Genomic DNA, 26,693 nt, shown 5'->3' with positions numbered 1-26,693 from the left:
GGATGATTCTGAAGGATAAACAGAAATGTTTCTGTCTAGGATGATTCCTACTTTTGGAACACGTTTTGAGAAGACATAATAAAACAATGATATAAATAAAAATAATAAATGATAATAAACAGTGTATTAATAATAATAAATAAATCAGGAATACATGTGATTCTGTTTTATCTCGACCATATATGAGTGTGGACAAAAGTAACTCCTTTACAATGTTTAAAAAAATTGTATGTTCGAGTCAGATTTTTCGTCATAGTCATTTTATGTTGACATGTACATTTACAACATTTAGCAGACGCCCTCATCCAGAGCGACTCACATTTATATCTCATTTTACACAACTGAGCAATTGAGGGTTAAGGGCCTTGCTCAGGGGCCCAACAGTGGCAGCCTGGTGGATGTGGGAATTGAACTCACAACTTTCCGATTGGTAGTCCAACAACTTAACCACTGGGCCACCGCATGCCCAACATGTAGGGTTATCAGTGCAGAATTCCCAATGCTGCTTTGACTGTGGAGTGGAATGTTAACACCAGCAGGGAAAGCGTTCATGGTACATGTGTTTGTGTGTATGTACACCTGCTTATTACTTGTCTATCTTCTGTGGCAGGGGTGGACACTTCAGTCGCTCTTCCACCCAGGACAAGTAGGTAATTGTGGATACACTTTTAATTTAGTCAGGTTTTGTTGGGTGTTGTGGGAATGCTGTATAGCCTAGTATAAAAGCAGCACTTCTGTATTATCAGAAACGTTCCCAGCTCACCATGTTCTCATCCGCACACATATAGGAGCACTTGGCTTTAGTTTAGTTATTTAATTTGATTTAAAATGTATTTTATTTATTTTAGTTTAGTTATCTCACACACACACAAAAAAAATCCTGGGCATTCAGGTTTCTGTACACTGCCCTTTTCTCTGTGCAAAGATCAACATGGTGTCACGTAATTCATAAAATTTATCACTGGCTAGTTACAGTGAAACATATTTATGCGTCATTGCATAAATTAGTCACGCTTGACATCTGAGAGTGACATCATTACTGTGCACACCTGGAACATCCGGAGTGTCTGAGCACTGAGAACAAGTCATGCTTGTCTCGATGTGCACAGTTTCTTGCAGCTGTAATGAGAATCTGAGCTTGAACTAGAAACTTTCAGTAGTGCTTGTGACGCAGCCCTGCAGGCCTGTTGCTGGATCAGAGAGGGCTTTGAGGTCAAGACTCGAGCACAAGCTGCTGACTGAATAAACATTATGTGGGTTACCAACACTGCAGTGCTTTCCTTCCTGTCCTGTGTTCGTCATACCACTCCATCAATATCTGGCTGCCCATTCTGATGCTGTGATGGGTTTTAGACCACTCTTATTAATTTATTGTTATTTCTGCCAGCATGTCTCAATATTTCTAAAGTAGTTATGTAATATCTTACCATGAAATTCAAGTTTTTATTTGTTTATTGTGCCTGTAAATTTAGTCATAGATTCCTGCTCATGATTAAATGTACTTTCTGTTTTAAAGGGAAATGATCTAACTTGCCTTCATAAACGTTCTTCCTGAATCCTGGATAACAAACGCAAATTTGAAGAAGCACAAGTACACATCTAGTTCTGTTTATCCCCAAAATTAGAAAAGGACATAAGCACATTTAAAGATTGCTGTATAAACATGTCCTAATATCTACAGTTATAAATGTACTACATTGATATAAGATGTTGATGGTTCAGAGGTTCAAGATTTTGGCAGAATAGTATCAGTTTCAATCCCATTACCACTGAGCTTCCACTACTTTAATCTGCTCAGGTGAATGAGTATATAGAAATAAAAAAAAAATAGAAATATAATATTCTAAAATAATTGTTTTAGTGTAAAATATTGTTGATTCTGTAATTATATAATACAATATATAAAATACAAACCTAAACATTATAAGTGGAAATGAGTTCTCACTTTATTCACCATCACCTGCATCAGTCTCTGTCTCATCACCCTGAGGTAAAAGTAGAAACAGAAACAAAGTACAGTGCTGATTTAATCTGTTCTGTCCTGGTGGTATATTTCTTAATATATTCGCATTAGACAGTTTCAACATTTAAAAGTTTTTTGCCATTCCCTGTAATGAGTGTGGTGTACAGGAACATCGCAGACATTTTGGCAGCCAGTACTGATTAGAACTTTTGTCAATAGAAAACCTGATAAGGATGTGACTTTGGCTTTTGATGAGATCACAGGTAGTTAACCAGGCTTTAGATGGCTTTAAACAGACCGGTTATCTGTTACCTGGTTGTTTATAGTATGATTAAAAAGTAGTGTAAATAAAAACATTTAAATTTAAAACATTTCACATTTGACAATACACCTGGACAATGGACAATACACCTATTTTCATGTCTGATGTCATTGATGTCAGAGTATAGTATAGGCAGGAAAAACATAATTTTGGTCAAAACCGATTGACAGATTTCCAGGTTTTAGCCACAGCATCATCCAGCAGGTTTCCCACGCTGCCACAAACACAATAATGTCCAAATGCCTTACTTTGATAAATGAATCCATAATGTCTGTATAGTCTTTAATATGAGGTTACATGTAGAAAAACCTTTAAACGATCTGAACGGAGCAGTGCTAGCTTATTGCTGGTCTGGACTGTTGAAAGTTTGTTGCCAGATTATAGCTGCAAATCATGCATTTTACTTCTTGTTAGCTTTGTAGGGCTCTGTTGTGGCCCTTCAACACCATTCCATAAGATAGCACACTCGTACATGCTAGATAAGTGTGCGTGAACACTGCCTCGTTTTACTGTCATGATAAAGCATGTGCACGTGACTGCCAGGCCCAGTGTGAGTAATGTTAAGCTGAAAGAGTTCAAATGGAGTCCATCCGTCAACAGGTAAATCTCTGCTCTTTGTTGTTCGTTTTGTTTTGTTTTTTTGTTAATGACTGATAAGTGGGAATATTAAGATAGAGATTGGTTTGTGGTTTGGTTTGGTAAGTGGATCGGTTTGACAGATGTTCCAGGAATCTTTTGTGTGTGGTCTGTGCTTTGTAATCCAAATCTTATTTATCTGGCCTGCAGATGATTAATCCTGTTCACACCTTTATACTGTTCCAGTACATGTCCAGTTATGTGTTGGTTTAAAGCAGATATATGTGTAAAGACTCTGAGACTGGCTTGTAAGGAGGTGTGAGGAAATGCATATAGTGGTTCTATATGTTAAAAAGCAACTCCTGTTCTTTTCGTGAAATTTCCTGAAACAAATGGAATTTTTCTTTCCTGATATATTCTTGAAACAGTGATTGTGGCCCTTTAACGTCGTCAGAAACTTTTAGTAATGTATAGTGAAAGGAGTTTACAAGTATTCTGTACCTAAGAAACCAGAGAAAACATAGTACTGAATAAACTACTGCAAACATAACTGGTGTATGTCATCTTCGGGCCTGTGGCAAATGCGTCATAGTTTTGTGGATATTTTAACACTGTTTTCTCTCCATTTGTTTTTCTTTCTTTTCCTGGATGCGGCACACCAAACACACAAGAATGTGACCGCTTTGTCACAGAGTGTGTAGTAAAATTCCTTCAGATTTATCATATACCAGGAAAGAGTGAAAAGTAATCCTTCTGTAAACAGAGCCATTATCTTTGTGTTTTGTGCAGTTCAAGCTTTTCCATTTTCACTACCAGTGACCCATTCATTCACTGGAATTTAGTGTTTTCTTGCTATAAATTTAAAAAAAAAATTATTATAGAACTTTTTTAATGTTATGGAATAAGTGTAGTATCTACAAATCAGGTTTAATAGGAGCATCTATTCAAAAAGAGGTTGTTATTAACCCCATCATTTTACATTGAAACACACCTACTGAACCTAAACACAGGCTGTGTTCGGTACAAATACATTAGGCTTTATAAAGCTTATCATCAGCCTCCTGCAGTTGAAGGACTTGGTACTTTTGTTGAATAATTGAGATGTGAAACACCTCTTCATGTTCTACTGACATGGAAATTGTAGACTCGGTGGAGTTGCTCTTTAAGATTTCAGTGTGTTTAACTGGTGAGTCGTTTACATGTAGTTTACTTTAATACATATTAGTTTCTTGTTACTTTCAGGTGACTGGAACGTTGACTTTAAAAAAGTTTCATATACACTTGATGTCCATTGCGAGGTGGAGTCCGAGGTGCACAACTTTAGACTCAAAACACGACATGCATTTGGTGAAGCATGTAAACTAATCGTGTCATAATGTTCCTTTCTTTGCTTAGAATATTAAAACTGACCCAGAAGAGCTGTACACTAAGCTGGAGAAGATCGGTAAAGGCTCATTTGGAGAGGTGTTTAAAGGGATAGACAATCGTACCCAGAAGGTCGTGGCCATTAAGATCATCGACCTGGAGGAAGCAGAAGATGAGATTGAGGACATTCAGCAGGAGATCACAGTGCTAAGCCAATGTGACAGCCCCTTTGTTACAAAGTATTATGGATCATATCTGAAGGTAAGGGCATCATCACTAATGTAAGATGATGTGTAAGATGTGTGTCTTGTACTGGCTTCAATGCAAAAATGTTGGGGTTGATTTTGTGAATGTACTGTATATTACCATCTTGGAGTAAATGTTCGGGTTTGATTTTACATTTTCTCTTATCCTGAGAACAGTTTTCTAACAGTAAATGCTAGACTGTAAGCCATACGTCCAGCTGAAAGAGTTATACTAATGGATGGACACTGAGGAAGGAGGACAGAAAGAGACCAGAGAAAAATGCAGAAAGATAAAGAGAGAGCAGGAATCAGGGGACAGAACGAGGCTGCTTCTTCGTCACTTGGATAGTGTGCACGTGTGCATGCATGTGTGTGCCTGTGTTACAATGTACAAGCCCAAATATGAGTCATGTTTATGTTTTTTGTTGCTATGCATCAGTCTTTTGTCAGCATTGCTTTAAATATAATCAGCTTTTTATTTTCCTCGATTTTTGTTGTTCTTCAAAATCAACCTTTGAAGACGATTTTCCAGCAGTATGCTGTAGTCTGGCAGAGAACAAGAGCTATCCATGTTGTCATCTGTATTTTCACAAATGATTTAACCACTGTTTGTATCTGTGTAAACAGATTAGCAGTTAAATCTGCTTTATGGTTTAAAAAGACAATGTGACATGCTAATTCAGGCTTCTTTTATTTCTGATTATGTAAAATGGGTATTTTAAAGCAAACATGCCTATGTAGATGCTAACCTACAGTTGTGGAGGACTGGATGCTAACCTCCTGCAGACCAACACCTTTCCCAAGTACTAAAAACCTTAACAAAGCAAGCAAATGGCATATTAATATAATCATGAATTAGATTGGATATCATATAGGTTGTTGAAAAGCACTACTGATAAGAGGTGTGGAAGTCATGGAAATGGGCCATGATGAGTTTACTATTTTTCAGGTGGGAGATGGCAGTCCGATACGAAGGACAATTCTGATACGAAGCTTGCGGGATAAGGAAAGACCAGACTGAGAGTGTGTAGAGTGCTTGCACAGTGCGGCATGACATATTTACATTTAGCTTTCATTCATTCATTTTTAGTAAATGCTTTTTTTTCTGGATGGGGCACAATGGTTTAAATGACTCATTTTGTTTGATTTAAGAAATAGAACCAATTTAGTCAGAAAATACTACCAGGAGATACAAACAATAATAATGGTGGAAACGAAAGAGTATATGTCAGAATTTCTTTCAAATTGGGTCATAATTTAATTGGAAAAATAGTATTGGTCTGAAGTACTTTCTGAAATACTGGTGTCACCAACAACTGTCATGGGCAAAGTCATTTAGGTCACGTTTTATCCCTGTTGTGATATTTGAGATGAACTTGAATTAAAGCTCTGTATCTGCATTTGCATGATTTTACTGAGAGCTTCCACCTGTGATTAAAAGAAAAAGCTGCACATTGCACATTTCTGCCTCTGAGAATTTGACACACTCAGAGTTGCTTTCTTTTTCCACCTGACCTCTTTGTTGTTTATTGTTTCCTCTCAGAGACTACTTTTTCATTTCCTGCTCGATTGAACTCTGTGGTCACTGAATAGCTGCACTATGCATCAAGGATTTAATTTTTATCCTACAATAAATAGCATGTAGTAGAAGAAATCCGTAGACAAGTGTAATTCCTTACCATAAAGATCGGGGAAGTTGCTAAACTGCTGATTGTTTTCCATCTTGTTTTATATAAATAGTTGTACCTGCCAGCTAAATTCTGCCTAATTTTCTTCCTTGCTCAGAATCTCATCACGCATTCTTTAAACAGGTTTTTTGTTATAGACAGTATTTTATAGTTACAGTTTCAGATAGTTCAAAGCTTTTTATAGTGCCAGTAGTGAACATGATTTAGAAATAACACCAGCATTTACAAATATGATTTTTAAATGACAGCCTCCTTTCGGATGACCCATACTGATCACATATGTGCTACGTGGGTCAGGATTGTTACCATAGCACTAAATTTGCAAATGAAAGCAGGGGCTTTCTTAATACTTCCACTTAAAATCAATTTGTGGAGCATTTAAGGTTTTAACTTTATAAACTTTGCAGTACTGTGTTTAAACTCTTATAGCCCAATATGCTGATTAGGGCAAAGAGCTCAATCTGTCTATCTATATACCGGACTCATGAATTCATCAAGACATATTGATAATAGTGAATCTAAAGAGCATAGCCAAAGTGTGTATGTGTGTGTATGTGTGTGTATGTGTGTGTATGTGTGTGTATGTGTGTGTATGTGTGTGTATGTGTGTAAAAATATTATACACTCACAGAAGTGAGTACACCCCACACATTTTTGTAAAGTGTCTCAGGTTGCCACCGTATTCCTCTCCTCCATGATGACATCACAGAGCTGGTGGATTTTAGAGACCTTGCGCTCCCCCACCTTCCGTTTGAGAATGACCCACAGATGCTCAGTAGGGTTTAGGTCTGGAGACATGCTTGGCCAGTCCATCACCTTTACCCTTAGCTTCTTTAGCAAGTCAGTGGTTGTTTTCGAGGTGTGTTTGGGGTGGTTAGCATGTTGGAATACTGTGGAATTCCATGACACTCCCACCACCATGCTTGACTGTAGGCAAGACACACTTGTCTTTGTACTCCTCACCTCTTTGCCACCACACACGCTTGACACCATCTGAACTAAATAAGTTATTCTTGGTCTCATCAGACCACAGGACATGGTTCCAGTAATCCATGTCCTTAGTCTGCTTGTATTCAGCAAACTGTTTGTGGGATTTTTTGAGCATCATCTTTAGAAGACGCTTCATTTTGGGATGACAGCCATGCACACCAATTTGATGCAGTGTGCAGCGTATGGTCTGAGCACTGACAGGCTGAACAACCACCCCTTCAACCTCTGCAGCAATGCCAGCAGCATTCAAACATCTATTTCCCAAACACAACCTCTGGATGTGACGCTGACCACGTGCACTCAAGTTTTTATTCGACCATGGTGAGGCCTGCTCTGAGTGGAACCTGTCCTGTTAAACCGCTGTATGGTCTTGACCACCTTGCTGCAGCTCAGTTTCAGGGTCCTGGCAAAATCTTTTTATAGCCTACGCCATCTTTGTTTTTGTTTTTTTTCAGATCCTCAGAGAGTTATTTGCCATGAGGTGCCATGTCAAACTTCCAGTGACCAGTATGAGAGAGTGAGAGCAATAACACCAAATTTAACACACTTGCTCCACATTCACACCTTGTAACACTAACGAGTCACATGACACCGGGGAAAGAAAATGGCTAATTGGGCCCAATTTGGACCTTTTCACTTAGGGATGTACTTTTCTTTTGTGGCCAGCAGTTTAGATATTAATGGCGGTGTGTTGAGTTATTTTGAGGGGACAGTAAATTTACACCATTCTACAAGCTGTACACTCACTACTTTATATTGTAGCACAGTGTCATTCAGTGTGTGTGTATAATGTTTTGTTAAATCCCCAAGAGTTTCTGCATTAACATATTGTATGCGATATTTGCACTTGTATAGTCTTCTAGTGGAACCTTAATTTTCATATTCCTTATTTTAATTCATACAACAGTAAAAAAATATAGTCAAAATAATAAAGATGATAACTTATGTTACATATAGTAAATAACCTTACTATTAGATAACAAGAGCATAGGCAAAAGGTTTGTGTGTGTGTTGTTTGTGTAGTATGTATATGTGCAAACATTGCATACAATATATTAATGCAGAAAATGCCTGGGGATTAAAAAACATAGTCTATTTATTATTTTATGAAGCTTATTATGAAGATTGTTTTTTTTTCTGTTGCATATTTACAGAAAGTACAAGTTTTTATTTTGGACCTACTTGCTGGTAGCTGATGCTAAAAACCTTCATGTGCTTTGCTTACTAACTCACCCATATGGTTGTGGTCACAGGTCATATGAGCTCTGATGTGGTTTTAGATTGGTGTCTGCTTGCTATTGAGTTCTAACAAAATGTGCTCATTTTTTTCTTTCTCTTTCAGAGCACAAAGTTATGGATCATAATGGAGTATTTAGGAGGAGGTTCAGCATTAGATTTGGTAAGTAGTGTGTCACCTTCATCATGACAAGTTTATTGCAGTTCATAATGAATAGTCATGTACACCACAGTGCTTATATATGTAGATTTCCTCACACTGTCCATCACACTGTGTCACAGCTGGAGCCTGGGCCATTGGATGAGTCCCAGATTGCTACTATACTGAGAGAAATTCTCAAGGGCCTCGAGTACTTGCATTCTGAAAAGAAAATTCATAGAGACATTAAAGGTATCTTACTCGTGTTAATATTATATTATATTATATAATGTTAATATTCCATCTTGAAATAAAACTGCATGATTAGATCTGACATGGAAATTCACCACAAAGACTGATGTGTCTGTATATGTTCCTCCACAGCTGCTAATGTGCTGCTGTCAGAGCAGGGTGATGTGAAGCTGGCTGACTTTGGTGTGGCAGGCCAGCTTACGGACACTCAGATCAAGAGGAACACGTTTGTGGGCACTCCGTTCTGGATGGCACCCGAGGTCATAAAACAGTCAGCTTACGATTCAAAGGTCAGGACACATCAAAAATCCCTGACCAGATCATACATGCACACCGATGTAGGAATGTTAGTGCCATTTTGAGTGAGTACTGATGCAGTGTGACAGACTGTCAGGTGATCAGATATGGCTTTCTTTATCTCTTCAGGAATGCTCTAGAGTTTCCTGCTTTCTATATGTGTTATAAAGACAGAATGAGTACTGGCAGTTCTTTGCTGACTCATTCTATACTTCCTTATTGTTCTGAGCAGTCTCTGAAACCCAGTTCATTCACTTGGCTGATGTGACATCTTGTAGGATACTTGTTTTTATATTCTGTAGCTATTAATAAAGAAACTATTTACTTTGTTGATTAGGTTAGGTTTAGTTCAAAAACTACCACTCCATGATGATAAATTTTACATTTACATTTACAGCATTTGGCAGACAACCTTATCCAAAGCGGCGTACAGAAGTGCTTAAGTCTCTATCATTGGATACATTAACTCTAAGCCTTATGGGGCTATATGGTAATAAACATGCAGACATTTCTGCTAAGGAAACTCTCAAAATGGAAATCACACATTCAAACCAATCATAAACTCCTACATCTCAAAAAGTTGCAAACGATATGGGACAAAAACACCAAATGAACCCTCCCATCCTCCACTTGACAATTCCTCAACTTCCCCCTTAAAAAGATGATCTATTGGAACCCCCAACATGTGATCTCTGTAAAGCAAGAATGACTGTTTAACACATGTTAATGGACAACACTAGACAATGCTATTTCTTAGACAATATGCATTTCTTCCTAAATGTCTCATAAAGGGAAGTTTTTATTGAGTATTAAATTAAAGGACCTCACATAGCTGGTGTTGTTGACTCAGATAAAATACTACGATTCTATTGTAATACTTTAAGAACTACTTAAATGTCTCACTTTACCTACCTGGATCCTGCCATAGACTTTTCAATCCTTGTACAGTGTTCATTCTCATGGAAGAGAACTGTTTTATGCATTAAGTGCTGTGTTTTTGTGTTTCAGGCAGATATCTGGTCGTTGGGTATAACTGCGATAGAGTTGGCCAAGGGAGAGCCGCCCCACTCTGAACTGCACCCCATGAAGGTTTTATTCCTCATCCCAAAGAACAACCCGCCAACTCTGGAGGGGAATTACAGCAAACCACTAAAAGAGTTTATAGAAGCTTGCCTCAACAAGGAGCCAAGCTTTGTAAGCATCTGATACTTATACTATATATCTACAATACTACATATATTTTTCCTGAACAGCGTTGTATGCCATTTCTACTGTGCTGCTGTATTTAAAAGCTTTAATACATTCTTGTACTTCTAGGACTTTGAATAAACCATTTTGTGGCATTATATGTTTTTTTTTTTTAACCTGAATGCTTGTTATATCTACAATATACATTTCCACAGAGGCCTTCAGCCAAAGAGCTGCTGAAACATAAGCTTATTGTACGATACGCTAAAAAGACCTCGTACCTCACAGAGCTCATTGACCGGTACAAGAGGTGGAAGTCTGAGCAGAGTCGAGAGGATTCCAACTCCGACGAATCTGACTCGTAAGCACAGGCTGATGCCTGATTTTTTTTCACTCCCTGATACTTTACTTCCAGCATCTTGGTACACAGTGATTCAAACCACAATTGAACAAGGGCACACAAACTAGATATATGAATTCAAAATGAATAGCATAGAATAGAACAACTGATGTCAAAGACTTGTAAACAATTTGAATTTACAGCATGCATATTGTCTGATCAAGAATTTTAAGCTATTGTCTACATGATCAGAATTTGTATTTAGGAATATGTCAGGCTATGTAGCTTGGCATTATTTTAATACTTAATCATGCCAGAAAACTTCAGAGTAATAATGTGTGTTAATCATTAACATTACACTTTGCTACCCTTCTGATAGTATTCATCTGCCCATTTTGGCAATTCCCATTTAAATCAATCTCTGTGTCTCTAATCAGGGAACAGGATGGACAGGCCTCAGGTGGGAACGACTCTGGAAATGATGAGTGGATCTTTACCATGAGAGAGAAGGACCCCAAAAAAATTCAAAATGGAATCATGCAGTTTTCAGACCACAGCGAGGTGAAGGGGACAGAGAAACTATCAGCCTTATACATGTGCACCGGAGTGCATTGGGTCTAGAGGCTCAGTGTCCTTAAGTATAGGGGCTATAGGAGAATCTGTACTGAAAGATAATAAGCATCATCAATGGGGCTAGGTAGCACAGAGAAGGCTTTTGTACTGGGCCCAGAAATGTGTGAGTAATTTTTATGTAAGATTTGGTAAATGTCATCATTAAACCTTTGTTTATTATAAAACCTTGCAATTACTGAATCAGAATAATGGCAGATTATTGACTGTATTTGTGGTTTAATGCGTGTTTGTTTGTGTAGATAGTATACTAGCTCATTTTTAATGTTTTCATGCACAAATGCTATATTATAGTTTTTTCCTTTAAATCCCTATTATTGACCAAAGCATTAATTAATTCATGTGTAGTATATATAACCCTCCACAATCAGAAACATTGTCAGAAATCAGTGCTGCTAGAAATAGTTATTCTCTTTCTGACTCGCACTGTTGTGTTCTCACTTCTGCAGGTACAGAGCAGTGTGCAAAGGCCTTTGTCCCAGAGCTTGTCCACTATTATATCTCCATTGTTTGCAGAAGTAAGATATTTTTCATGCATGTATTTACAGTTAATCTATTATTATTCTTGGGAGCAGTCTCCTCTTGAAATGGCTGGCATATGTAGGTCAAGTAAACAGGTTGAGAATTAGGCCTGTTGCTGCTGTAGACTACAAGAGATTTAACAGTATACTGGTGACTCCACTCTCTTCCATCTCTAGCTGAAGCAGAAGGGTGAAGCGAGCAATGGAAAGCCAGAGGCAGTAGAGGAGCTGAGGGAGGCCATATTCCTGGCAGAAGAGGCTTGCCCTGGCATCTCAGACTCCATGGTCACAGAACTAGTACAGAGACTGCAGAGGTATGATTTCTCTAGCACATCCACAGATTTCTGTCATATTCTCCTAAGGGGTCAATAGTTAAACTAATTAAATTCCTGGTTTCAAAATTGTTAGACAAATAAACTCTTAGTTATCTCATACTTGACGAAAAGTCTCACGGAGCGTCATGTATACTAAGTACACTAAGAGGTGTGAATGGCTAATGATAACAAAACTAGCAAGATTCTGATGTTTCTGCATATCTGAGTACACACATGGTGTTACATTTATGATGGTGAGATTTTGAGCCACTAGATTTAGATTAGATAAAAAAAAAATGACCGCTAAGGGAGTATGTGGTAAACACAAGGGTCTTGAACGTTTGCAAATGACCAACGGGTGACTTTTGTCATGGCCTTCACTGTAAAATAGTCCATTGTTTTATTCCCCTGTAAAACTAAAAGGTATTTGGCTGTTTGTCATAACAGACTCTAGAGCAGAAATATATGACTTAATTTTGTGATGTTCCAGTTACATTAAACTGGCCTGCTTAGAAAGGATACAAAGTTCTATCATTCCTTCCATCTGGAAAAGCAGCTGACATGCCTGAATGTGCTTGTGTCTGGATTACATCATCACCTGTGCTCCAGGGAATGCTAGCGGCCTGGCCATTCATAGCAATAAATGTATTTAGAATTAGACCTCGTCTTTCCGACTAATCACGGTTTTGTTATGTCTGCCAGGTTTGCGCTTCCCCGGGCCTCATCTCACTGACTGCTTGCTGTGGATTCTCCTCCTCCTCCTCTCTTTGCCTCCTAGTGCAGCCTCTCACACACACACACACATCTCACTCAGCCTGTACCTGGCAAACCATTTTTTATTTTTTATTTTATTTTATTGTTTTAAATAAAACATATCAGGTGAATGGGTAGTGTTGTAGTGAGGCCTGGCTGGGCTCAGACTCTGACTCCGATTCAGACACACCCCTTCTGAGAGCAGTGAACCTTATATAGCACACAGCACATAGGGGCAGAGCAGCAGGTGGTTGCACCAGCCATGTGCAGGTTCTTTCCAAACTGCATGTGTAAAGCCATTTGAATCGTAATGACACAATTTTATTCTTAACCGTCGAGCGAGTGCAGATTCAGTTAAAACAATCAGCTAAAAACTAAATCAGCCATTATGTCAATTACACTGATTCATTAATCCCTTTTACCTTCTTGCTAAAGGAGATGGCTAGTTAACATTTCACTAGAGAATGTAATTCAGAACTTAGATGTAATGCAAGGATTGATTGTTGTATGTTAGGTGTACATGAGTCTTAGTATTATTTTTGTATTGTTTATTTCTTTTGTTGCTGGTTATCACTCAGTCAGTTTTAGGCAATAACCTGTTTTATACTTGTCCCTTCACTAGTGTAGGTATTACACTATGGTGCATTTAATATAAGCTGTGCAAAGTAATTAGTCAGTTTCATTAGAACTTGGGATAGCTGGTGCAAACCAGTCACTGAATGTGTAGTATGTGAGATCTTTCAGAGATGTGCGTGTGTGTGTGTGTGTGAGTGAGTGAATAAATGAGTGCTGTAGGGTTCCAGCAGTGAAGTTGTGATGATCCTTTTTTAATTTTTAAAAAAAAAAAAAATTTAAACTCAGGTATCCTGCTCTCAGTAACCGGAGTCTTCTGAGAGGCAGACTGAGCATGCTCAGCTGGGTGTGTAAATGTGTGTGTACATAGGCTTACAAACGTCACAGAGGTATGCTAATGAAAACACTGTGTTAAAAATGGCCAACTGCTCCTGTAGATACTCTGAAGATATATATGTAAACTGGTCATCACTGAGATTGCCTTGTCTTTTAATTTGCATTTTTTAAAAGTAATTTGATTAAAATTGAACGCTGCCATTCAACCCATTAACAAACCATTTTTGTTCTTCTCTACCGTTGCAGTGCCATTCATACGCTCCTATTGTTTCCATCTGTTATCACTTCTTAAGTCCAACACTTAAAAAATATGTTTATAAAAGATCCAATCCCATTCAATTTTGATCATTTCTGTCATGGGGAAAAAATCTGTATGCTATGATTTTTCCCCCCTCCTTTCTCCAGAAAATGTCATCAAACTCTGGTCCTTTTGATTTGCTGTAAATGTATATGCCGCTAAATCCTCATGTCTTCCTGGAAACTGAAATGGTACAGTGCGTACCAACTGCTTGAATTGCACTTAGATGACTGCCTTCTTATGATACGTGAATTAGCCATAAGACATAAGCATGAGACTTGTACAGTGCATTTCACCTCTATACATATAGGACTGCTGATGTGAGGCACCATCTATGATGTCCCTGAAGCCTAGTGTGTTAACACACACCTCACTTTGGTGCATTTTATATCTGTTCATTGCTCACGTACATATAGTGTCCGTAGTGAAAAGCTAGCATTAACAAACGTGCTGTAGTAGAACTGCACTTGAGCTAACCTTCAATCTTGTTTTATCTTGTTAACTGGCCAATGATGCGTTTGTTCACCAGTTTTTAAAACGTTAATCCAGTGATTATAAAGCTGTAGCTTCACAATAACATGAGAGTCTCGAGTGTAAAGCTATTCTAGATAAATCTTTTTTCTCCTTGTTTGGGGACATGGATGCTATCACAAGCATGATGCAGGTGCATGTGTATAGCAAGTGTTTCAGATCCCGAAATCCTTAATGCTAACATTGTCAAAATTTGGATTTTAGTGCTGAGTTATAAAAACAGTTTGGGAAATGTCATGTTGTGAAAATTCTAACAAATTCTTCAGAGTAGAGCGTGTCTTACACTAGACTGTAATGTCTGTTGGAGTAAGTTGGACACTGGGATTTAGAAAACCAATGGAGAACAAGATAATGACGCTGATCATGAAACCACTACAAGCAAATTCAGAGTACCATGAGGACCGATGTTCGTTTCATGTACTCAGGTGCAACGTAACTTTGGCTAGTTATCATAAAATTGTAATACACTTATAGTACGTCATAAATACCGTGCCAGTGTAGAGTTGATCTTAAAGATCTCAAGACTAGTTTGGAATTTTATGTTTCAAAATAAAAACAAAATTTGTGTTCTTTAAATAAGACTGGTTAATGATTACATGCTGAAAGAAACAAGTACTGAAAGAAACTGAATTTTCTGCACGTGAAGCTGTTCAAATCGCTGCTGGTTTAAAGTGTTTTGGATCCAAAACCCATACATGGGATTTTAATCGAGGCAGAAATTTGCACTCGCATTTCAACTGTCCTGTTGCACAGCCTGTTTACCACAAAGTGCTTCCCCCTCCCTTTATTGCACCCTTTTAGTTTTTTTTTTTCCCCCCCTTACTATTGATATTTGCACCTTTTCCACTTAAGAGTCTGAATGTGTCACTGTGTGTAAGCCGTCATTTTAACGAGATCGCGGTTTGTCTTGTTTATCTTCGCGACTGAACTTTCTTGAGTATGGCAATAAATTAGGCTGTCAGGTTTCTTAGCACAGATATATTCTATGGACCAGAATTCAATATTTTTATAAGTGTAAAGTGCAGTATTATCTTGAATGAATTACACCATGCTATCTAACTGATTTTCAATGTAATTTTCTGAGTAAGAATCTTGTAACATTGCTGAGTGTATAGTCTTGTACATAATTCTTGCTTTTGTCATCAAATACCAAGGTACTGAATTCCTTGCAAGCTTACAAGTGATTTTAAGAAAAATAAAACAAGGATAGTTTGATTTGTCTGCTGTTTTAATTGTGCAAGCGGGAAAAAGGTTTCTGCTTTTTTTCCTGAGCAGAATATTTTGCTTTTTTTCCTTCCATCACTTTTCATGCAGAATAATAGAAACTTTTCATTAACTTGTCAGAATTAAGTAAAGCATGCTATTCTTTGGCCCAGGCCTGGTTATTATCTAACAGTCCAGTGATGTAACATAAGAACAAGATGACTTTGGTCTCTTCGGTTTAAGAAGCGTTACCATGAGTTCAGCACAGCAAGTTTTATTCATACATCAAAAAACAAAGATCAAATTTTCTCACACTATATACAGGTATTCCATACAATGTTTATACACATATTACATATTTTATACAAGAAAAATATACATAAAAATGTAAACTTTTGTATACAAAAAATACCTTAGACATTAAACAAGGACCAATAACAAAAGGTGACTAGATTATTAGCTCATCCTATCATTTAAAAACAGTTATACAGTACATTCACTGAGTATAGGAATTTGTCAGCCATTGTTCAGCTTTTAAGCAGTTTCAAGTGCCAGCGGAGCCCTGAAGATGGCTTACTTTTTAGGATTGACTCAAGTTGACTGTGCAGTAAATCTCAATGCAACGTATATCTGGGGGTTAGTACGGCTGCAGGGATGCAACATGATGGTACTGAAAAACGATTTCTCATAATTTTTTGAATCAACAAAAAGACAGAACTCCTGTTTGTGGCCTTGATTTTTAAGAACAAATAAAGATGAAAAATCACTTGCTACAGCATGATCACATTTGAACCGATTCATGGGAGTTAAAAATCAAATTACATTAAGCTTTTATTTTGATTTGTTAAAGAACAAATAATCAGTATGCCCATCACCACACTTGCATTCCCATCAATCTTTCACTTTGGATGCAAGCTTCCATGTTTATCTGTTTAATTCACAATATGGGTCATTTGTTGTTGTATTCATGCAAAACACCACACTTTCCACTATTACTGCTAGCAGGATTTTAATAGCTATCAAAAATACTGTCACAGTCTTTTGTCCAAGTAAAAGACAATAAAGCACAAACGACATTCATTCACCTGGAAATATCAAATAACTAGAATTTTGATAGCCATTAAAACTAGTGACAGGTACACAACAAAACTAGAACTCCAGCTGGCTTCCTGCAAATAATTTTCTTTAAATAATTTTGTAGTTGCTTCACTGCCACTTAGTTAAACTCACCAAATAAAACCCAATTATGTCCAAATTCAATTACTACTCTATAAATATGTTACAACTGACGATATTATTATTATTATTAATAATAGTTATTATTAGTCATTCTGTCTAACTTCTCCCCAAACCGTTGTTTTACAGACACAACTGACAGTGTATTAAAAACAGGCCAGGATTAAGTGAAGGTTGCTGCCTCTCAGGGGAAAGAGCGAGTGATTAAGACACTTTAAGGGCCATGCAGCCAGTCTAGGGTGGAGTTTAAAGCTGGTTTACTGTGGAAGTTTGAGTAGAAGTGTGTGAACAGTCCTGCTCTGTAGAAATTGCACCAAAGGTCCCAGCACAGCAAAGATAGGGTCATTTAAAAATTATTTAGCCATGCAGCCTTCATGTCTAGCCCCATTTAAAAGACTGATCTGCTTTAAAGAGAAACCTCATTAAGCCATTTTATTCTAAATGTAATAAGCACCATAGACTGGAACATTTTGAATTATTATATTTGGTGAAAAAAAATCTATTTTTTTCCCTTTCATCATAAAAGCTATTTGTTTTCTGTATGAGCTATGTTGGTGATTTGTAAATGAGAAATTACACAGTCTAAGCACTGCGAGTTCTTTCTCAGTTTTCAATGAGACACTTTCACAGACCCACATTGATCAAGCAGTCTGACTGCTGTGAGGTACATTACTGAAACTGACACATGGTTTAAATACTGTAATGATAGAGTATGTGCTTTATTGCTTTTGAGTAACCAGGTTTTTACCTTCAGGTGCCTGTGAGGTCTCTGAACAGGAAAGTTTACAGCCCAGGATAGGTCCACTGAGTAAGCTTCATCTGAGTGTCTGCATAAAAGGTTTAATATGTACAGTGCAAGATAAAATCTTCTGGATAAAAGTTGTTTGGCGGATATTCTCGGCACCCCTTTTGACACCCTCATGGTGATCTGATTTTATATATAATGTGCACTCAAACAGCACAGACATTAATTCAAGGCTTCATTAAGCAGAAGCAGACAGAAGTAGAAACGGGTGGGGGGGTTTGGGGGTTAGTGAGTGATGTGATGTGATGTGGGAGAGGCAGTAACATAATGACTGGTGTTCTGGGATAAACCAGGCCTCGAGCTGACACGCAAACTCAGGCACAACAAAAAAAACATCATGACACCCCCTCCCCTTCAACTGCTTTAACAGAACCCTGAAAAAGGCTAAGATGTGGGTGTGTACACATGCCTGCCTTTCCTTCACTTTCCCTGCTGGAAAGTGGGTGCCACACTGATGGCACCTGCAGCAGTGGCACCAGCACTTGTGAATCCCGTAGGGGGTGCTGTGGAACTGTGGCTGGGCTGTACATCTTTTGGAATGCCACTGTGAGAGGCAAGCTGATGACCAAAGGCCGCACTGAACTGAGGGAGCTGCAGTTTGGGCTGGCTAGTACTGAGCAGATCACAGGGAGAGTTTTGAGGAGAAGAGGAAGGAGCAGAGGGTGGGTGTGTTATGGAGGGAGGAGTAGACAGTGAGGTGGAGAGAAGATGAGTGTCCTGTGTCAGGAGGTTCCCAAACTGCATTGGTTCTGTGAGGGACAGGGCGAGACTGTTCCAGGAGGATCGAGGAGTGCCTGGCAATCCACTGAGAGGCACCTCTAGTAGGAGAGGAGGCTCAGTCTGATAGGAGACAGAGTGTGGGGAGGAGATATGGTCACTATAAGGAGACGGCACATGGTCACTGCTGTAATGACTCCCTGGAGGAGAGGAGGGCAGCGCAGGCTCGGGTTTAGATAGAGCCGAGTGAGGGAACGTTTGCTCATTCAGTGTACGGTTCGAGCCAGCAGCAGGCGCAGAGGCAGTGGCTGGTGGTGGCTGAGGAGAGAGGGAAGGTGGGAAATGCTCATCTGCTGAGTGATGGAGGAGATTGTCCTCCAGCTCCAGACTCGGGAAGTTGTCTGATGCTATTCGACCATTTAGGAGCTCGCCCATGGAAGTCACCGTGACTCCAGAGCCAGAGAAGACACTCATGGCACGATGGTCATCAGCCGGGGCCAGTTCTGCCATGGAGTTCAAACAAACCAGTGTGTCAGGATATGAGCCCATCGCCTGCAGTGCACGAACCAGCTCCTCTGCCTCTTCTGTGGTGGGAAGCAACTCACCATTCTTACCTTAACACAAATATTTTAGATTTCAGTCCACAAACAGAAGAGGTGTAGATTCTAAATAACAGACCTTCTGTGCACCACCATGTCACCTACCAAATAGTATAAATGAGTTTTCTTTCTTTTCGTTAATTTATGCTAAGGTTAAGTAAAAGTTTTCACTCATCAGTTCTAATAAAAAAGGAATGTGAATGCGTGTGTTTGTGTACAATTACCCTCAAACAGGTCAAAGTCTTGCAGGTCGTCTGGCAATCTGGGCAGCACGTCAGAAAAGTCCTCCTGATTCAACTCCAAATCATTTGGAATATCTGCTATATCAGTGGTGATATCATCTGGAAGTTCATCTGCACTGAGGTCAGGTGTGGAGGGGCTCCTGGGGGCAGGGGGAAAGTGTGAGCATTAGAACAATGGTACAATCCTGAAAATCAAAAGCAAAATTTTTAAACAAAAATCAAGAAAGTACTAAAACCTGCTTACAGACACACACATACACATACATACACAGGTGCATCTCAATAAATTAGAATGTCGTGGAAAAGTTCATTTATTTCAGTATTTCAACTTAAATAGTGAAATTCATATACATTCAGTACACACAGACTGAAGTAGTTTAAGGCTTTGGTTCTTTTAATTGTGATTTTGGTTCACATTTAACAAAAACCAACCAATTCACTCAAAAAATTAGAATACTTCATAAGACCAATAAAAAAACATTTTTAGTGAGCTGTTTTAGTGAATGGCTTCTGGAAAGTATGTTCATTTACTGTATACTGTATGTACTCAATACTTGGTTGGGGCTCCTTTTGCTTTAATTACTGCCTCAATTCGACATGGCGGTAATCAGTCTGTGGTACTGCTGAGGTGGTATGGAAGCCCAGTGTTCTCTGAGAGTGGCCTTCAGCCATCTGCATTTTTTGGTCTATTGTTTCTCATTTTTCTCTTGAAATACCAGATTCTCTATGGGGTTCAGGTCTGCTGAGTTTGCTGGCCAGTTAAGCACAGCAACACTATGGTCATTTAACCACATTTTGGTGCTTTTGACAGTGTGGGCATTTGCAGAAATCAGCATCAACACCAACACCAGCTGATGACATTGCACCCCAAATCATCACAGACTATGGAAACTTAACACTTCTCCACCCTTCCTCCAGACTCTAGGACCTTGGTTTCTATATGAAATACAAAACCTGCTGTCATCTGAAAAGAGGACTTTGGACCTCTGGGAAACAGTACAGTTCTTCTTCTCCTTAGCGCAGTTAAGATGCATCTGACGTGTGTGTGGTGGCTTTTGATGCCTTGACTCCAGCCTCAGTCCATTCCTTGTTAAGTTCACACAAATTCTTAAATGGATTTTGGATACAGCACTCTGTGAACAGCCAGGTTCTTTGGCAATAAATGTTTGTGGCTTACACAAATTGTTAAGGGTGTCAATGATTGTCTTCTGGACAACTGTCAGATCAGCAGTCTTCTCCATGATTGTGTAGCCTAGTGAACCAAACTGGGAGACCATTTTGATGGCTCAGGAACCTTTGCAGGTGTTTTGAGTTGATTAGCTGATTGGCATGTCACCATATTCTAATTTTTTGAGATAGTGAATTGGTGGGTTTTTGTTAAACGTGAGCCAAAATCATCACAATTAAAAGTCCCAAAGACTTAAACTACTCCGGTCTGTGTACTGAATTTATATAATACACAAGTTTCACTATTTGAGTTGAAATACTGGAATAAATGACATTCTAATTTATTGAGATGCACCTATGTGTGTGTGTGTGTGTGTGTATATATATATATATATCTCCCCACACACATGACAGGAGTACTGAGTCAATACTGACTATACCTAATATCTATACTTATATTTCTCTCACTGTTCTTATATCCCTGTAGAATCATCTTAAACCTCAAGCAAAAAAGGTAACAAAAGTCATGTTTACTTGAGGTACAGGTCACATTGAAGTTGTTATGTGTACCTGATACTGGCATGGTGGGTTGGCAGTGCCAATGTGGGGGGCATGGGCAGGTTTCCCTGTGGTAGGGCAGGAGGAATGGGTTTCTGGGGACGCCGCACTACTTTCCTCCTCTTTTTCTTGTGTTTCTTTGTCAACGCTGGAGGTTTGGTCTTTTTACGTGGCCGTCTCTGCTGTTGCTGCACCCTTCTGTTACTGTCCCCACGTAGGAAATTATCCTGCAGGAACCAAACACACGGTTTATCAAACAAATCAAGTCCTCAGCAACCTGGCTTCATAGCTGTTTGCACTACTAACCCTTCATGCAATGGTTAATGTCATATATACATCTGTTTCAACCAACACTACTCTGCTCATCATATGCACATCTTTAATTCCAACAGCAATGTCAAGTACTTTTCACTGAATTGTCAAAAGAGGTTGACACATTTGATGCTTACTTTATGTTTAATAGCAGTGACCTTAACAGTTTAAATCAGGCATGTAATGATGAAAGCAACCTGATGACAACCCAGGAACACTCTGCACAAGCCAAAACATGTATTAAGGTTTGCACTGATTGATGACAATTGGAAATCTTTGATGGACATCAAGTTATCAAAGTCAGAAAACTTTTAGAATAATGAGTAATAATCACAATACTTTTCCCAAACAAAACACCAAAACCAAATGAAACACTTTGTAAGCCACCATTGCAGTGATTAGCGTTTTTTTTGTACATGTTCAGCATTTTGAGTCTTTGTGTTATTTTTAAAATGGTATTTGCAAATCTCAGTTTTGCTAATATCTTAATTTTTCCTTATTGGTTTTTAACATTAACTACAGCAATAGCCATTTATAATTTACACGTCTCATACCCACTTGAAAAAACAAGAAAATACATAAAATTCTTTTAAATTACCATTTTCTTGGCATGTTCATCACAGAGAGGTGTCTGGTGTGTGATGTCAAAGACAGGGACAGAGCACTGCTGCCCATCAGCAAATCTCGCAGTACAGCTGGAGAAGAGCTGCTGTGAGCGGTTCAGCAGGATATCTAAAAGCAACACTGTCAAGAAACTAATGCAAACCAAAATACACCTCCACATAACAAAATGTACAAACAACTAAAATATAGCAAGGATATCAATAGAAAACAGACAGCTGTGGTAGTGAGCATTTGTAATACGTAACTGGTGCTCTGGAGTATATGTGAGCATATGACAAAAGGATACGTTGGAAGCAGTGGCGTGTATAAGGCAAAGATGGATTGGTGCAGGATTGACCCTTGGTGCTACCAGTACACACAGATTTTTCCACTTCCTGTTGTACTGCATGCCTAAAAAAGAAAAGTCTTTTTAACATAAATGTTCAACTTCTCGAAATCCTCTTTTCAAACACACACACACACTACCTGCTGGAGGCATGTGATGTTTTACTAAGCTGCTGGATGAGTTCTCCTGTACAGTCAGGGTCCTTGCTAGCTGCATGGAGCAGAGCTTTCCTAAAGGCGTATTTGTATCTGGTGTGGCGTGTGGCAGCTCTCTCTTGCCTACACAAGTGCTTGTAGCGCTCCTGCAAATATGTACAGAGCTGAGCCAGACGAGACCGCCGAGGCTCCTCATGTTCACCAACATAGCTGGAAAAAAAATGCTTTATATTAAAAGCCAGGTGACAGTCTACCAGTTTGACCATATCCAAACAGGAGTCACACTTCAGCATGCTCACATTTCTGTAATTTTAAAAGAATTCCTTACTGGTGGCAAGGACTCCCTTCTTGTAGTCTCCATGCCTGAGGCAATAAAGGAATTCTCTCTTCTGCTTCTTCATCCTCATCAGCACTTTCCTCTGACCAGTCCAGTCCTGTATATACAGTTTAGTATAGCTCCATAAATACATAGTCACTTATTGCAAAGAGCCATTTAAATACCACTTCCCATTAAAGATCAAATTAAAGGAGAGTGCTTTATCTCTAATAAATTTAAGGTTTTACAAAAAAAAAAGCTTGTCAAGTTATCCAAGTTGCTGAAGCATATTGTCCCAATGAGACTAATAAATCATGTTAAACTGTGTATTTAATAAGATATTAATGATAATAACCAAGATGAGGAAAGAGGTCTCCATGCTCTTTGTGTCTGTCTGCACAAAGCTGCACAAGATGCTGTAGCCTTGACAGGCAGGCAGGAGGTGCTGTGAAGGCAGTGGGTCGCAGAACGATGGTGCAGCTCTGTGGACAATCCCGAGGACCAGTAGATGGGTGATTGGGGGACGTGAGAAAGGTTTTCCGATACTGCTGGCTTGCTGAGGGGGGCGTGGTGGGCACCAGAGAGGCATCAATAGGCACTGGAGCTGGCTTACATAGCAGAGCCAGTGATGCCCCCTGCTGGATATAGGAAACTTGACCAGCATGCTGGGAGGGTGGGGGAGGTGCAGGTGGCACTGCTGGTGTTGATGGTGGTAGGTGTGGTGATTTGGGCAGTGTGCTGGTCACTGTGACTGATGTCAATTGCTCTGATGTGGGTGAAGGAAAGTCGGCGTCATGACGTGGCCCTTGCTGACTAAGCACTAGCCGACTGGCAGGCTTCCTCTTAAGTACAGAGGTCTTGTGTGTGGTGCGCTCCACTCCATCCACATCTTCCTCGTAAAAGGCGAAGGGATCAAGCAGGTGTGCGTCAGTCAGAGCAAGGGGGGGCAGACGGGTACAGGGCGGAGACGGAGGCAAACCATCTAAGCCATTAGAGGCCTTGAGAGCTAAAGAGGGCACTGTGATGTTCAGTGCTACAGAATCCAGCGCATCATGTTTTTTCTTACGCTCCTTTTTGGGGATGAAGCCCAGCACTTGCAGGTGGCTGTTACAGTATCTAAAACAGAAAACATTGTACCATTAGAAACTAATACACAACGGTGTTAAACATGTCAAACTTTATTGCCCACGTTCTTAGGTCTTGTGAAAGTACCTTAAGTCACCTGTGTACACCTGAAAATTTGTGATTCAAGGATTAAAATCAGCCAGATGTACAGAACTGCAAGTACATACAAAGTAAAACGAGATCAACTCACCTGCGGTCCTCGGCTTTAGGAATGGGGTTGGTGCATCGCTGGCTGTTGTATTTGGCCACATATTCACACTGTTTAAAGGGAGCAGTCTTGTCCTCTAAAACATGCCGTATGCAGAAGGCATACCCATTGAGTCTGCGCTGCTTGCAGAGTTTAGGGCTGTATGAGCACAAAGGCTTATTGTCCACCTCTGAGAAGTGTATGTGTTTCCCCTCATACATCACGTGACTCTATTCCTTGAAAACATCAGCTGATAAGAAAAAGTGGAAAAAGATCTTCACTTAACATTTTGGTCATAATTATGTGGATGTGTTTATGATAATTAACGTTAAATGTTATCAGATCAAATAAATTATTTGACCCATTAATGTTCAGACTTAAATGTAGAATGTTAACCATTTTGACACCAGGGATGAACAAAGCATAAAGTCATTATATGCCACATTGGGCAGGCAAAAGCTCAAGTGTATTACCACCTGAGAAAAAGTAGTAGATCAGAATAAAATAAAGCGCTAGCAAATATATCTCCATACATTAACAAAGACTAAGGAAAATAAACAAGCACACAATCGTTTTCCTCATCTAATAAAGTTCCTAACGCATCGCATAAGGTTTTTCTGTAAACTATATGAACCCATACTCCAAAAATAGAAATAATATGTATATCTTGTTAATATGAGAACGCTTTTATAATTTTATTAAATACATGCATACAGTTTGCATACATGCAGTATGTGTTCACATGGGAGTGTCAGGCGAGGACAGTGACACCTGTCATACAGGTCCATCACTTATCAGTGCAAACACACTGAGGTCACTGAGGACATTAAGATCATAGACAAAGCGAGACTAAAAAAAAACTCTTCTGGGCTCAGAACAGAATAACATTACTTACAAATTCATGAATATGAGCATGACGTCTTTAATATTCATACAAATAACAATAAAACAGTAAAGGTTTTACCCGATAATATTACTATATAAATATCGTCCCAGTTTAAACAAAACCAGAAAGTTTGTGATTTCTCACACTTTGAGTAAAAGTCATTCATCTTTTACCACTCGATCAAATTGCGACTACTTTCTGGACGGTAACAGAACAGCTGTGAAATAACACTGGAGTCAGCAACGCTACAGAGTTGTAACTTGTTAGTTAACCATAAAACGTGAATAGAGCTATAAACAATTGAAATATCTACCTAGATAGGTTAGCTATATGAGGTAAAACTTTTTAAAACGCCATTTTTTGCTCCCAGTTCATATAATCCCGTGTATTGCTGGGTGTCTACCATCGGTCCGGTTGTAAACAACGTTAAACAGCAAGCTAACCGACTGTCAATATAAACATCACAACAACGAACATTAAAAGCGATTTTACAAATTACACAGAGGGACAAACGTATTTTTCATTTAATATAACTAGTGTCAGCAAAGAGCTAGATATATTCCTGAGAGAGAACTAGTTAGCTTAGCCGATATATTTAAAATACACAGCGTTAGCTGGAAACTAGCTAATTGAGCTAAAAACAAAGCCGCCGTATCCAGGAAACGCAGACACATGAACCCATTTCTAGCTCATTTTCTAACTTCTACGCGGTTTATATAAAACATACTATTTTATACGCATTTTTGTTTGCTCGCTATTTAAATCGTATACACTACGGTCATTAATTACAATTATATTTGTTACAAAAAGAAAGCCGAGGTCCGACGCAAAGGCCTCTTCGCGCAGGCCCACAAAAGCTGCTAATGTTAGCCAGTTCCGCAGCATGCTAACTAATATTGCTTTCAAAAACCTATATACAATTAGCTCAGGTTTAAAAGGTGGGAAAAGGAAGTACGTGTGTACCATAACAGAGAAGGAAATGTTTTAACTGGATTCCACCATGTTAAACAGGGGTACGGATAGTAAATAGAAGGAGGATGAAAACAGCGGCCTACAGAAAGCTCGATATCCCCGGCTGTCGGATCGAAACGTAGCGAATAAGAGCGCTGAAAAGCGGCGGCGTTACTAATAGAGCGGCCGGCTATAAGACAGTTAGGCTTACCTTTAATTAGTACAGGCTCTACGGGGTATTCACTCCGGGTACACCGTGAAAATGCCTAATATAATCAGCTGGACCATTTATGCATCAGTACTCCATATGTTACAGACAATAATCCTTTTTGAAGCCTTGAGCCTGTAATTATAGAGTAATGGTGCATTAAAATGTATATTAACCTCGGCTAACATTGGAAGTGCTAGGCTGCTGTTTTTTAAGTTCAGTCCTCGGTAGACTCCTCACAGCACCACTATCGGCACTGCGGGGACATGACAACACCGTAAAGCTCGACAACAACCTCTTCTACCATTTTGGAAGTTGGGCTCGGTATTAAACTACAGGCGAAATGCCGATTCATTATGCATTTCCATTTCACTAAACTGTCACAGGTTTGTGGGACAGAGGATGTCCTGACATGTCCGGCATCGAGAAAGTTGGAGTGTGTTCTGTAAAGCATTGTGTCAGGCTGTGGCTACACGTCCTCCCTGGTGTCGAGCTAAGTTGTGTCTGTGTAAGAGAGTGT

At 39.1% G+C, this 26,693-nt stretch overlaps 2 protein-coding genes across 3 annotated transcripts in view; one reads left to right on the top strand and one right to left on the bottom strand.

Moving 5' to 3' along the window:
• The window catches only part of stk24a (serine/threonine kinase 24a (STE20 homolog, yeast)), a 17,277-nt gene extending 1,505 nt beyond the window's left edge, over positions 1–15,772 (top strand). The window contains exons 1-11 of one of the 2 annotated variants that reach the window (XM_060876603.1): positions 2,850–2,885; positions 4,257–4,487; positions 8,492–8,548; positions 8,668–8,776; positions 8,909–9,066; positions 10,082–10,267; positions 10,477–10,622; positions 11,039–11,162; positions 11,681–11,749; positions 11,930–12,066; positions 12,769–15,772. In XM_060876603.1, the coding sequence (XP_060732586.1) occupies positions 2,865–2,885; positions 4,257–4,487; positions 8,492–8,548; positions 8,668–8,776; positions 8,909–9,066; positions 10,082–10,267; positions 10,477–10,622; positions 11,039–11,162; positions 11,681–11,749; positions 11,930–12,066; positions 12,769–12,799 (1,269 nt within the window). In that variant the 5' untranslated portion in view covers positions 2,850–2,864 and the 3' untranslated portion in view covers positions 12,800–15,772. Of the gene's footprint in view, positions 1–2,849; positions 2,886–4,256; positions 4,488–8,491; positions 8,549–8,667; positions 8,777–8,908; positions 9,067–10,081; positions 10,268–10,476; positions 10,623–11,038; positions 11,163–11,680; positions 11,750–11,929; positions 12,067–12,768 lie in introns of those variants that run through there. The other variant, XM_060876602.1, reaches the window with a different exon arrangement.
• ino80da (INO80 complex subunit Da) lies at positions 15,768–26,693 on the bottom strand. The gene is made up of 10 exons (XM_060876601.1): positions 26,177–26,693; positions 24,132–24,378; positions 23,172–23,932; positions 22,829–22,934; positions 22,486–22,710; positions 22,307–22,410; positions 21,995–22,128; positions 21,097–21,311; positions 19,342–19,499; positions 15,768–19,132 (listed from the first exon to the last, which is right to left on the bottom strand). The coding sequence occupies exons 2-10, from the start codon at positions 24,347–24,349 to the stop codon at positions 18,222–18,224; spliced, it is 2,832 nt and encodes a 943-aa protein (XP_060732584.1). The 5' UTR covers positions 24,350–24,378; positions 26,177–26,693; the 3' UTR covers positions 15,768–18,221.

This window comes from Tachysurus vachellii, chromosome 8 (genome assembly GCF_030014155.1).
Source record: "Tachysurus vachellii isolate PV-2020 chromosome 8, HZAU_Pvac_v1, whole genome shotgun sequence".
NCBI lineage: Eukaryota > Metazoa > Chordata > Actinopteri > Siluriformes > Bagridae > Tachysurus > Tachysurus vachellii.
This window is presented reverse-complemented; position numbering and strand designations above follow the sequence as displayed.

What these genes read in the sequence shown, in the direction of transcription:
- ino80da (XM_060876601.1), bottom strand. Translation starts at nt 24,349, where the DNA reads ATGTATGAGGGGAAACACATACACTTCTCAGAGGTGGACAATAAGCCT. An exon ending in CCTAAAGCCGAGGACCGCAG is followed by an intron (nt 23,933 to 24,131) that starts GTGAGTTGATCT and finishes TTTCTGTTTTAG; the next exon opens with ATACTGTAACAGCCACCTGC. An exon ending in GAAGGGAGTCCTTGCCACCA is followed by an intron (nt 22,711 to 22,828) that starts GTAAGGAATTCT and finishes TTTTTTTTCCAG; the next exon opens with CTATGTTGGTGAACATGAGG.